This window comes from Pogona vitticeps, chromosome 2 (genome assembly GCF_051106095.1).
Source record: "Pogona vitticeps strain Pit_001003342236 chromosome 2, PviZW2.1, whole genome shotgun sequence".
Lineage (NCBI taxonomy): Eukaryota > Metazoa > Chordata > Lepidosauria > Squamata > Agamidae > Pogona > Pogona vitticeps.
In genome coordinates, this window is record NC_135784.1 from 202,974,658 (window position 1) to 202,986,669 (window position 12,012).

General features: G+C 40.7%; 1 protein-coding gene across 1 annotated transcript in view; it reads right to left on the reverse strand.

Moving 5' to 3' along the window:
• The window catches only part of LOC110083158 (neuronal acetylcholine receptor subunit alpha-7), a 149,409-nt gene extending 145,238 nt beyond the window's left edge, over window positions 1-4,171 (reverse strand). The window contains exon 1 of the mRNA XM_020801371.3: window positions 3,736-4,171. Coding sequence (XP_020657030.3) covers window positions 3,736-3,814 — 79 coding nt within the window. The 5' untranslated portion in view covers window positions 3,815-4,171. The remainder of the gene's footprint in view (window positions 1-3,735) is intronic.
• Between the last annotated feature and the right edge of the window lie 7,841 nt (window positions 4,172-12,012).

Here is a 12,012-nt window from a genome sequence, read left to right on the forward strand (position 1 = left end):
TCTCTAATTGCCATCATGCATAGCATTAATACAGCTCAAAATGCTTCACATGGTTATGACAATCCTGTAAGCCAGACTAGAAACTGTTATCTCTGTGATACAGATTTGAGATGAGGCAACAAAGCTGAGGGGTACTAGGTTCCTAGGTGACTCAGTAAGTATACATGAGCTGTGAACTAAGGATTTGCAGCTCATGCATTTAACCACTACAAGACACACAAATGAGAATGTGTTTATACTATTCAGTCAAAGCAGTTCAATACCACTTTAACTGCTAGGAAATCCTAAGATTTGTAGTCTGGAGAAGGACTTAGAAGTCTCTGCTGGAGAGTCCAAACACTTTTCTCAACTACTTTCTAAGTCCCTCATTAAAATACAGATCCTAGAATTATTAAAGACAGCACCTTGGCAGATAAAGTACTAGCAAATTATTGTTACTGTGTACTGTTAGATGTACTCTAAATGTTAAGGTTTAAGAAACAAAACGTATTATATATACTACTGTTAAAGAAGAAAATGATTAGAAGATGAAAATTACTGCAGTGAATCAAGCACATAAAATCCCCTTTAATGAAAACTGAAATAAAAGATAATAAAAATGATGAAGAACCCTATTTTAATTTACAAAATTCACACAGCATGTTTTCTCTGCTTTTTGTCTTGCTTGGAACTTAGAAAGCATTGGCTTTACCTTCTCCCTTTAGATGTGGTCAAATATTGTGTTCAATTAGGTTTAGCTGTCATCTCCCAAATTTTGTTCTGCCCATTGTAGTGCCATGCTAAATGTCAGTATCTGTACCTTTTTTTTTCCTTAATGGTATGCAAAACTCATGAGCAAATAGGGGTGATACAGTGGATGTTTATAAGAAGAGCTGGTGTTCCTGGCAGAAAACAGGTTGTTCTTTAGAGAAGCTTGGGTTTGGGCTGGACTACTAAAATCAGAAGCAAGGGTCCAAGAATGTTGTAATCCTTGGCAACAATTGGGGAAAAGTACTCAAAGTATTTTAAAGCATATACACAGTCAAGAACATATCAGAAACATTCTGAAGTATATTAACATCAAAGAATTTGTGACCCTGCTGAATTTTGGAAAAACCCACAATCTTGGGGGAATTCAGTAACTTCTCCTAGGTAGAATACTAAGACTGTTTCATAGAGTGAGGCACATGTTTCAGAAACCAGAGTCTTTAGGAGACATGAAAAGAGCAGCAAAATGTTAGTTATTTTGTATTATTATTGTATTAAACTGTCAGAGATATAGTTATGTAGGTATGGGATTTTCTGTCTCAATTATCAAAATAATTTCACTGCCCTTGGTTCCTATTGCACCTGGACTGAGAGAGAATGTTCCTCAAAGAGCAAAATGTCAAGGGGCTGTTAAGACCCACACATGCACCTATTTAGGCTGAAAGAGGAAACATGCCCAAGCTGGAGATCTTTTCTAAAGCTTGGGGAAAAGTTACTCTTTTGGACTACAACCCTCTGAATCCCTCAGGGAACATGGCCATTCTAAGAACTGTGCTCCAAAAGAGTATTTTTCCCCCTCAAGCATTGATTTCTACTTCTTTGATGAGCCTATCCTAACTTCTTTAGGCAGCACAGCTCTGAACAACCAGCCAGAACTGTCAGCACTGACCTGTTAGGGCTGAGAAATCATAGTATCATAGAATAGTGAAGTTGGAAGAGGCCTATAAGGCCACTGAGTCCAACCCCCCCCCCCTGTTCAATGCAGGAATACACATCAAACAATATCTGCCAGGTGGTTGTCTAAATTTCACTTGAACGCTTCCGATGTTGGAGCACTCACCACCTTTTGAGGTAACTGGTTTCAATGCTGTACTGTGTAGCAGTTAGGAAGTTTTTCCTAATATTCAACTGAAATCTGGCTTCCTATAACTTGAGCCCATTGTTGCATGTCCTGTATTCTGGGATGATAGAGAACAGATCCTGCCCCTCTTCTGAATGGCAGCATTTCAATTTGAAAACTGCTATCATATCTCCCTTCAGTCTTCTCTTCTCAAGGCTAAGCATGCCAAGTTCTTCCAGTCTTTCCTCACAGGGCCTGGTTTCCGGCCCCCTGATCATCTTGGTTGCCCTCCTGTGAAATTGTTCCAATTTGTCAGCATCCTTCTTGACGTGCGGTGCCTAGAACTGGACACAATACTCAAGATGAGGCCTAACCAATGCCAAACAGAGGGAAACTAGGACCTCACAGGATTTGGAGACTAGATCTATATTCCATCTCAGCATCCCACAAATGAAATGAGTGGATTGAGGTTGTCAAGACTATCCAGTTGGAGCAGCTATCTTTTCAAGATTGGGTGCATGACCCACCTCAGCAAAAAGAGACCATGAACCACTTGGATCTACCAGATAAGCTCTTTTCAGGACTCATAAAGATAATGTATGGGCTCCCCCTACTACTCACCTCTATGCGTTCAGCATTTTATGTGCTTACACTTATTGTATATGCATCAAAATGTGCCCAGAGCTTTTTCAGTGGTATTGGGAACTCTGCTTTTTGGCTCTCCTTTTCCAGGAACAATATAGATCCTTGTCTGCATGAAGGATTTCTCACCCATTGATTCCTGTGTGCTGAAGTCAGGATTGGGCTTGATGTATATACTATGGCTTTTCTTTCCTATAACATACATTCAAGGTAATGTGTGAAAAATGCAATTAATGTTTTTTAGGATACTGTAAATGTAATCTGAATTCCACAGAGCTTTTCCTCACGGACATGTCAAACCTGTGAGTGCAGGGGTTTTACCCTTCTATGTGGCACTAGCAAGAACACTGAAAGTTAGTTTATGATGGTGTTCTGAAGGTGGCTTAAGGCAGTTATTATATCCTTCTTTTAGCAATTCCAATTTTGCCATATTTTAAATGAATTGCAGTCCAGTTTCTATCTTACTGCAGTAACAAGACAATAGATTACATTTACAGATTCATTTTATGTATCTTATATAATGGATTCACATCCACTCTGTTCCAACAACTCAAGTAAGCCAAACCTATTTAGACCAGTTGGCATGGTAGGAATATATAGGATCCAATCCAATAGTGTGGCAATGACAGAGTGAATCAAGCATCTTCTCTCATTCCAGTTAATGCTCTTACACACTCTCTGTTTTTTAAGCTATCTGTGATTTAGGATTTCTATATTATTAATCCATGGGTAGGTTAAAAAAACAGTGGAAAGCATTAAAACAAAGATTTCCCTCCATTCATAGCTGTCAAATGCAAGAAAGCCATTTATGAGTTGTCTGAAAGCTTTCCTGCCTTTATCTTGTCATATCTGATCATGTAAATACTTGTCATTTAGGAATCAAATGTAAACGTTGCACATTTGTACCTATCATTGTCTTGCATTCCCATCACTGATGTTTTTACCCACAGACAAAGTTGTCAGAGCAAGACTTGGGAGGAGAAGAAAACCTCTAGCAGCACATTTGCCCCTTTGGAATTATTTTGACCATATTGTTCCCTCCCACCTACCTTCCCGTTTCAGGCTCAAAAAAAAAAAAAAAGCTGAAAAGTACCATACTAGTTTATAGTTTTTGGAGAACCACTCTCCTCTGCATCACTGTGGCACCTTTGGCCTCCAGCCCCTCAATTTCTGTTAACAGCCATCTTAAAAGTTTATGGATGCCTCTGCCCACGGAAATCAGAAGAGTTCCTGTGAAGAAGGAAGAGGAAGGGGGAAAATAATAATTTAAATAAATGTGAACTTACCTTTTAAGAAGGACAGGAACAAGGACGCCCAGAGATACAAGCCAGAATACACCACGCGGAGACCCCTTTCCGTGAGCATGGTCAAGCCACAGGGAGGCGTCTAAGCAGACCCCCAGACCCTGTGAAGGGACTCGTTCCCGTTAGCTCTGAAGGACGGGGCGCGTCCCGGGCTCTCCGGAGGGATACGAAAAATCCCGCCGGCCCGCTTGCCCACCGGGCAAGGAAAGCACATGGGTCCCAGTCACATCTCACTGGAGCCACAGGTTTACACCGAAGAGCAGGAGGCTGAACCCGGTCGCAGAAGTATGCCTGCGTGTGCGTGAGCGTTTCCCTCCTCTTTCTCCCAAGCGCTCGGCGCCTTTTCTAGTGCCAGACGGAGGGAGAGGACAGGAACGCGCGAGCGAACGTGTGCGCGCGCGTGTGGGTGTTCGTGTGTGAGAGAGAGGCGGGAGACGAGGGAGGCTGGCTGCTGGCGGGAGATTTACAACCCCCGCCGTCCCCCTATTAGCAGTCCGTCAGTAACTCGCCGCCAGCACGTCAGCGTTATGTATGTGTGTGTGTGTGTGTGTGTGTTCCCCCCTTTATACTAGGAGGACGAGGGTGCCTCTAGAGCTACACGCCGGCCAGGGCGAGCGAGCCGCCGACTCCTCCTCCCCGTCGTTGGGTTTTTTGTTTTTTTGAAGGTTGGCGGACGGCTGTGGTGGTCTTGACGCAGCCGCTGGAGCAAGTGTTGGGTCACAACGGGAGAGGCTGAGCCAGAACAGTTGTGGGTCAGCCATTTGGGGGCGACGGGCGGCGAGGGGGCGGCGGCGGCGGCGCGAGTTGGCTTGTGTAGCAGACGCTGTTGTTCCGAAAAGGCAAGGGGCCAGGCTCCCAAAACAAGACTCTCTGGCCGCTCATTATATCCTTCGTTGGAGGATTGCCAAGGACAAGGGGGAAAAAAACACCTTTAAAAGGCTTTTCCTGCCGTTCTTCGTCATCGCAGAACTGCGGAGCTGGAAGGGACCCTGTGGGATCGTCGAGTCCAGCCCCTGACAAAGAGGCACAGTGGGGAATCGAACTCCGCATCTCTGGCTCCGCAGCCGGAAATCTAAAATACGTAGTTTTTCTCCCTCAGAGAATTTCTCCCTTTTCTGCTCCGGATTTTAATTTAATTCTCCACCGTTTCAGCACAGAATTTGCTGAACCCTCGAATACATTTTGAAGGGAATGTGGCAGTGTGGTACGCCCAAGGGAGTAGCCCCCTTGGGTGCTGTTGTAAAGTCAGCAAGGAGTCTTCTGGCATTTTTAAAGATGAATACTTTTTACTTGGCATAAGCCCTTGTGGACTATAGCCCATTTCCAAGCAAAGAAGAGGGCCATAGCCCACAATGTTGCCAAACAAATCCCAGCATCTTCAGAGGACAGGAGTTAGAACTCTGTGTTCTGGTGTAGTGTGTGGGATAGTTGAGTATTTGTAGCTGTGGGATGAGCTTCTTGTCCTTTTCAGGAGACTGGGTGATTATGGTGATCAGGGTGGGTTTTTTTTTTTTTTTTGTTATGAGTGTATTGTTGTCATAAGGGGAAGCTTTCCCAAGGCCACACAAGTGGCAGGGCCCCTGTTTCTATCAGCTACATCCACATTCTGGGTGATCTTGATTGCGCCCAGGAGGCACAGTGGATATTTGCTCCTACCCACTGAGCTATACCAGATCTTTCTTCCACCTGTTACATCAAAATCCACTTCATCTTATGACTTTTACAAATGCAAAGAATCCCACCCAAGTTTTGCTGAGCTATACAAGCTTACATATTATTGCAATCTCATGTTTGTGTTTAGTTTGTGCAATTGCAGTGGATTCCCCCTCCTCCAAAAAAGAGAGAGCAAGAAAGCTGGAAAGACCAGCTGAAATGTACATTATTGGTTATCCCAAGCAGGACAAGTCAATATTGTCTCTTCCTCTGTCCTATGCTTTCCCTTTAACTTTAAATTTACTTTGATTTCTTGACCCAAAAAAACTTATGAAGGGCTATGCAGCATTAACATTTTAATACACAAACCTTGCACATATTTATCAAGTGAAATAATCAAGCACAGCAATGCAACACATTTGACAGATTATTATTTCTACTGACCCAGGTTTATAAAAGGAGATACAGGGAATTAGGCTGACTAGAAATAGTTCACCAGAATGTAATCCTAAAATCTGTGGACTGCACAGCATTGAACAGAATGGGATTTCCTTTGAAGCAACTATGCTTAGGGAATAAATGCTTTTAATTGCTGCCAAAGCCAAAGCAAAATTGTCTGGTTGATTCTGGAGTATAAATTTGCCAGAGAATGGAAAAGGAAATGCTGCATCTGTCATTTATTTGCAGGGTTTGGAAACCTTACCTTTCTGGCCTCTTTAACTCAAAGAAAAGGACATGTTGCCTTGGATATGTAATTTTAAAAAAACACAAAAACTTCTTTTCAAGCTCTGTCTACTTGTTACATTGTTATGACAACTATTATATTTTCCTTCCACCCTGAGTTTCTTTTATTTTTCCTGCTGTGTGCTGCTGCTTTTCAGCTGCAGGCAAAAACTAAGAGGAGCATCAATGGCCTCTGCCACCTCTTTGCAGACAATCCAGGACAATCCTCAGCTAGTGTGTTGCTTTGAAATCAGAATGTGCTCTGTCTTCCAGGAATTTTAATGATAATATTGGGCAAAAAGCAAAAAGCAAAGTATGCTGCTTATATACTACCCCATAGTGCTTCAAGCACTCTCTGGGTGGTTTACAAGTCAATAATGCAGGCTACACATTGCCCCTCCCCAGATAGCTGGGTACTCATTTTAATGACCTTGGAAGGATAGAAGGCTGAGTGAACCTTGAGCCAGCTACCTGGGATTGAACCCTGTATTGGGAAGAGAATTTAGCTGCAGTATAGCAGTTAAACCACCGTGCCACGAAGACATCTGTGTGTGACAGTTTCATTTATTCAGAGTTTCACTGATAAATAAGCTGACATTTTCCCTTGAATTTTGAACTTGTGTTGCTAAACCACCATAGGATACACTTTTAAATTCCACTCACCAGATTTCCTTTAAGCCAAAACAGGCATCTTCTGTTGTCCTTTCTCTGACCTATTTACTACAATTCTTAATGTTTAATTGATCTGTGGAACCTGCTTATGTTCAGGCAATCAGTCAGTTTGATTGTGGGAATAAATGTGTATCCTCCTTCCTTAGAGGGTTAGAGTAAGTTTATGACAGTGATTCCGATAAGAAAATGTCAACCAGTTTAAGAATTTCCTCAGGGTTAATCTGTGATCTGAGCACTGGGTTGGGGGATGTCACTCCGAAGTTTCATGCGAGCTCCTCACCTTGTCTCAGACAATGGACTGACCTCCTCTCATGTTAAACTACAGAGGCCCTCCATCACAGATAGAGTGAGTGTGAGGTATACAGGAATGCATGACTGATACGTCATGGCCAGTCAAAACAGTATTCTGTTACCGATAGGAGGGGATATCTAAACAGAGTTATAACTTACAAATGGGTTCTTCAATCAGGACCCTATTTGGCAGAATGATATTAGTATGATCTTGCTTTTTTGCCAGATCTGTAGAAGGCTGAACCAGTACTACTTTCAAAGTTCCAGTTTCTGTTTTAAAAAAAACCTTCCTCGCTTTGTCATTTTATTTTGTTACCCTTTTTCATGGCTTGTAGCAAATTGAGTAGTTCTCCCCCCCCCCACAATGCACACCACTGTTTAGAAGCCTTTTAAAAATTTAAAGTTGATCCATCCTGTCATTTACAAGATACATGCCTTTTAAGATGCTTATTTTACATAGTAGTGCTTCAATTGTTGTTTGCAAATAGTCTTCTGACCAACACAAACATAAAAAGAGGTAAAGCTTTTTGAGCAGCAGTTGGTGGCGGGCAGTATCATATGCCAATGCAAGGTTGACAAAGGCTGCTCAAAAAGTTATTTTATGTGTTTCAAACCACCTGAAGAGTGGAAAGCATTGTGAGTACATCCAGGCATCCCTTGGGCTACAATGTGCAGACAGCTAATCCTCTCTGTCCCGAAATGTTGCACTGTACACTTGCGAATGAGCAAAATGACCCAATGGTTGTTTTTAGCACTGCAAATGGCAATAATTTAGGACCATAAATTTCAATAATTAATATAGAGGGTATCTCTTCATCTAAAAGGAAGGTAGCACTCTAGGCATACAGAGGAGATGTGTATAGAGTGGAGCTAGTAAAAATGCTTGCTTGCTTGCTTGCTTTCTCTACTATTTGGACTTTTTTCAGTGACAGTTCTGTTCTACATAAGTGCAGGAGGGCTGAGGAGAGCAGCAGCAACAGGTCAAAGGAGGTAGGACAGCCCAACAGTGTGGTATCATCAGCATACGGCAAGGCTGATCTATCTCTCTCTCTCTCTCACACACACACACACACACACACACACACACAAACTCAGCATTTTTAGGAGTGAAATATTGTAGACCTAACAGATATGAAACTACATCGTTTATATATAAATTAAAGTCACTGGGGCCAGGATGAATCCCTGATAAACATCCTTTATTGTTCCCTATCAGAACCCACCTGATTCTAAATGAGGTATTTGCAGAGAGAGAGCAAATACAGTACAAGAGTCCTTTGTCTACGTCCAGGTCCTCCAGTTTTTTTCTAAAGCAAAAGGTGGACTTGAGATAAATAAAGGCCACAAACAAAGTCTGGCATTAATTCACTGTGTATCAGATGTGATAGAAGAAAACTGTGGTGAAATGTGGTTCCGGCCAACTGAGAACCTGCCTACTCATGAGTCAGAATAGTATTCTCTGTAAGAAAGACTTTCAACTCAACTACCAAGCGTCTAGCATAGATTTTTTCCAATTCCATCCAGCAAGCAAATAGGTCTGTAGTTTGCTGGGTTCTCCTTTCCTGCTTTCTTTTATATAGTGACCAGTTCCACTTCTCCCCATTCAGAATTTGCCCTGATACATCAATAAAGGTAGAGTGAAGAGGGTGGGGCTTCATCTCAGGAAGATCGGCCAGGTTTCAGGAGGTCCTGAAACTAACAGGCCACTCAGTTTCGACCCCTTCAAATTTGGGGGGGGGGACTTTTACTAGGAGTAAAAGTCTGAAGCAACAGAATCTGACTGAGAAGCGGGGGTGACCCAGGAGATCCCTGGATTGGCCTCTCTTTGAAGTCGCAATCTGAAAAGCAAAAACTGAGAAGGCACCATCTTGGCACAGAGCTGTGAATGCCCAAAGACAGAGAGCAGAAAAGTACAGGAGGATTTCGGAAAAATAATCTTGACCAAACGTGAAGTAAGTGGCTTGTTTTACATATGAAACTGCTAAGGACCTAATACTGGCTGTTTCCAGGCTGAAACTGAGGGATGCATATGTGCAATCTAAGACCAAGATATTTGTAATAAATACTATCAAAAAATAATTATGAAGAAAGGTGTAAGTGGTGTATGTAGGACCTGTCATGAATTTTTTAAAAAAATATTCATCATATTATAGCTGCATGTTATAAACTAGCATCATCAGATTATATGGGCAGGCATAATCTCGTTGCATGGTCCATCATTCAACAGTTGATAAATCTCATGGGTTATTCACATATTTTCCTCCATATTATAAATTCCAGTCACCTCCAGTTTTAGAAAAGAAAATCATTTTAGTAAACCGCATATTATACAGATAAGCATAAAAGTATCTTATAGAATTTGGAATTTATCAATAAACAACCTCAAAAGAACACAAAGTACAAAAACTACGAAGTAACCAAATAGTATGGCAATTTTTTAAAAGGTGTAAAGGCAAGATCAGGCTGTCCTCCTCCTCCCCCTACTAGCAACAGGAGTCATTCCAAAAAAATTGCCTAGCCAATTGAAAACAATTGCAAGTAGCTGCTAATTGGCTACCTGGTTGCTTTTGCAATTTTGTCATCTCACACCCACAGATTTCTTAGGACTCGATTCCTAACTTTTAAGCTTGACTTTGTAGTTCCCACAATCACCAGCAATTCTGAGAAATGCAGTACTAATACTAAATAGGAAATCCTTGTCTGCAAAAATTTCAATCTAATAACGCCTTATTGTTTAGTATATTAAATTCATCTGTTAAAAACTAATCTGTCCCGTGACTAGATCAACAAAATGTACAATCCTGTCAACAGATTTGATTGTTTATTGTAGTAGAAAGCTACTAATAGAGTTGTTTGATTTCATGACCTTTTGAATCTAATGGATCAGATATCTCTTTTCTCATTTAATTTTGAATAGGTAGCTGTTCTCATCATTATACATTGTAAAAGAAGCACTGAGAAAAGAACATCTGCTTTTCATGGTGTACTGGGACTCTAGTTTAACCTGACAGTAATCCTAATTAAGATTATAATTCTCATTTGCAATAGAGACATCTCTACAATTAAATCCATCCAGAGAGTAATTATTTTTCTTCTTTTATAAAACAGTTTCTCCTCTCTTGCACTCTCATTCCTAGTCTCTTTGCCCATGTGTACCGGCACACACTAAAAAATATAAATCATCTCTTGTAATGCTCCCGCAACTAATTAACAATCATAAGTAATGTTCACCCATAAGGTTAAGATAATAATAAATATTCCTTTGCTGCTTGTAAATAAGGTTTTGTTGACAGTGTCTACAACAGCAAATATGAAAATAGAGGTTACAGAAGTGACACATTCAAGCTCCTTGCCAGAGTTACAGTGATTATGCATACAGAATACTTTTGTTGATGGGAGATGGCACTTTAGCGTTGTTTGCTTGGTGGGGGGAAAAGACCATGCTACGGTCTTAGTAAGTACACTTATACCTATGCCATCCTATGTGATGTATTCATGCAGAAGAACTGGAAACCTAATGAATTTCTAAATACAGCTTCCTTAGAATAATGATCTAATCTCTTTTCTCTCTTTTTAAAGCAAACTTCAAGGCTCACTAATAGAGATGGGCACAAATACACAAATAAACCAAGAAGATTGTAACAAATCTCTGGTTTGTTGATTCAGTTCTGAACCAAAGAATTCAAACTTTCCAGAAGCAGTGAATATTTTCCTGGTCCATTCCTCCCTTCCTCAGCCTGCCTCCACCCCTTTCCTTCTGCCCCCCCCCTCTACCGTTTGCCTCTCTACCTTGTTCTGCCACCGCCATCTATATAATAATAACCTTTGAACTGCAGAGACAATGCCCCACTATATCTGCACCTGCCCATGTGCCCACCTCTCAGCTGAATTCTTCTGATCCATTTGGGGTCCAATCTACTATTCCAGCTGGGTATCTAATTACTGGAACTGCCCATGTGTTTATGGCTTTGATTGTATTTCCACCATTTAATTTTGATTTTAAGAGTGTCTGCAGTCTTTTGATATATTCCCTTTCTGTCAGTTCTTTAACTTTTGTGTGCAGGATGTTATCTGCTTCTGGTATTCCAAGGTATTTATAATTTTTATCGTTTGACAGTGATTTAATAATATTGCCATTTTTAACTCTATTCCATCTAGTTTTTGGATCTTGCCACGGTGTATAGACAGAGCTGCACATTTGTCAGTTCCAAATTTTATTTGAATATCTTCACTAAATAGTCACACTGTGTTTAGCAGTGATTCTGTCTCAGTTGAAATTTTTGCATATAATTTTAGGTCATCCATGATTGATTTTTCCTGCTTGTTCTGAAACATGGCAGCCCAATCCAGTTTTATTTAAAATTATTGAAATGGGGATTAATGAGATGTTAAACAGCAGTGGTGACAAAGAAAATATTAGCTGGTATTATATAACAGATACGGTACAAGTTTTAACCAAAAATCCTAAGTATCTGTTAAATATCAGAACAATATGTATGCTGCTCCTAATATTGCTGTTTTTTGTAGCTCTGATGGTTTGATTTCTGAGATCTGCAACTGCTTATAATACTGTGTAAAATATGTTGATATTGTTCCCAAAGCTCCAATGACGTCAGGGACTACTGAAGTATGTTTTATTCACAAGTGCAATGTTTCATTTGTCAAGTCTCTGTACAGTACTTTGCTAGTTTTTCCAATTCTTTATTTTCAACTTTGACATCTCCTGAAATTGCAATATATGGATCCAGACATTTTGTTCTATTATTACTATGTCTGCTGTATTATGTTCAAGGTGTCTATTATTTTGGATCCGGAAATCTCACAAGATCTTGACTTCATCATTTTCTGACACCTTCTCTACCTGATGTTTCCATGGGTGGCAAGTTATATTTTTTGCAGAATGATCAGAGCATTAATTTT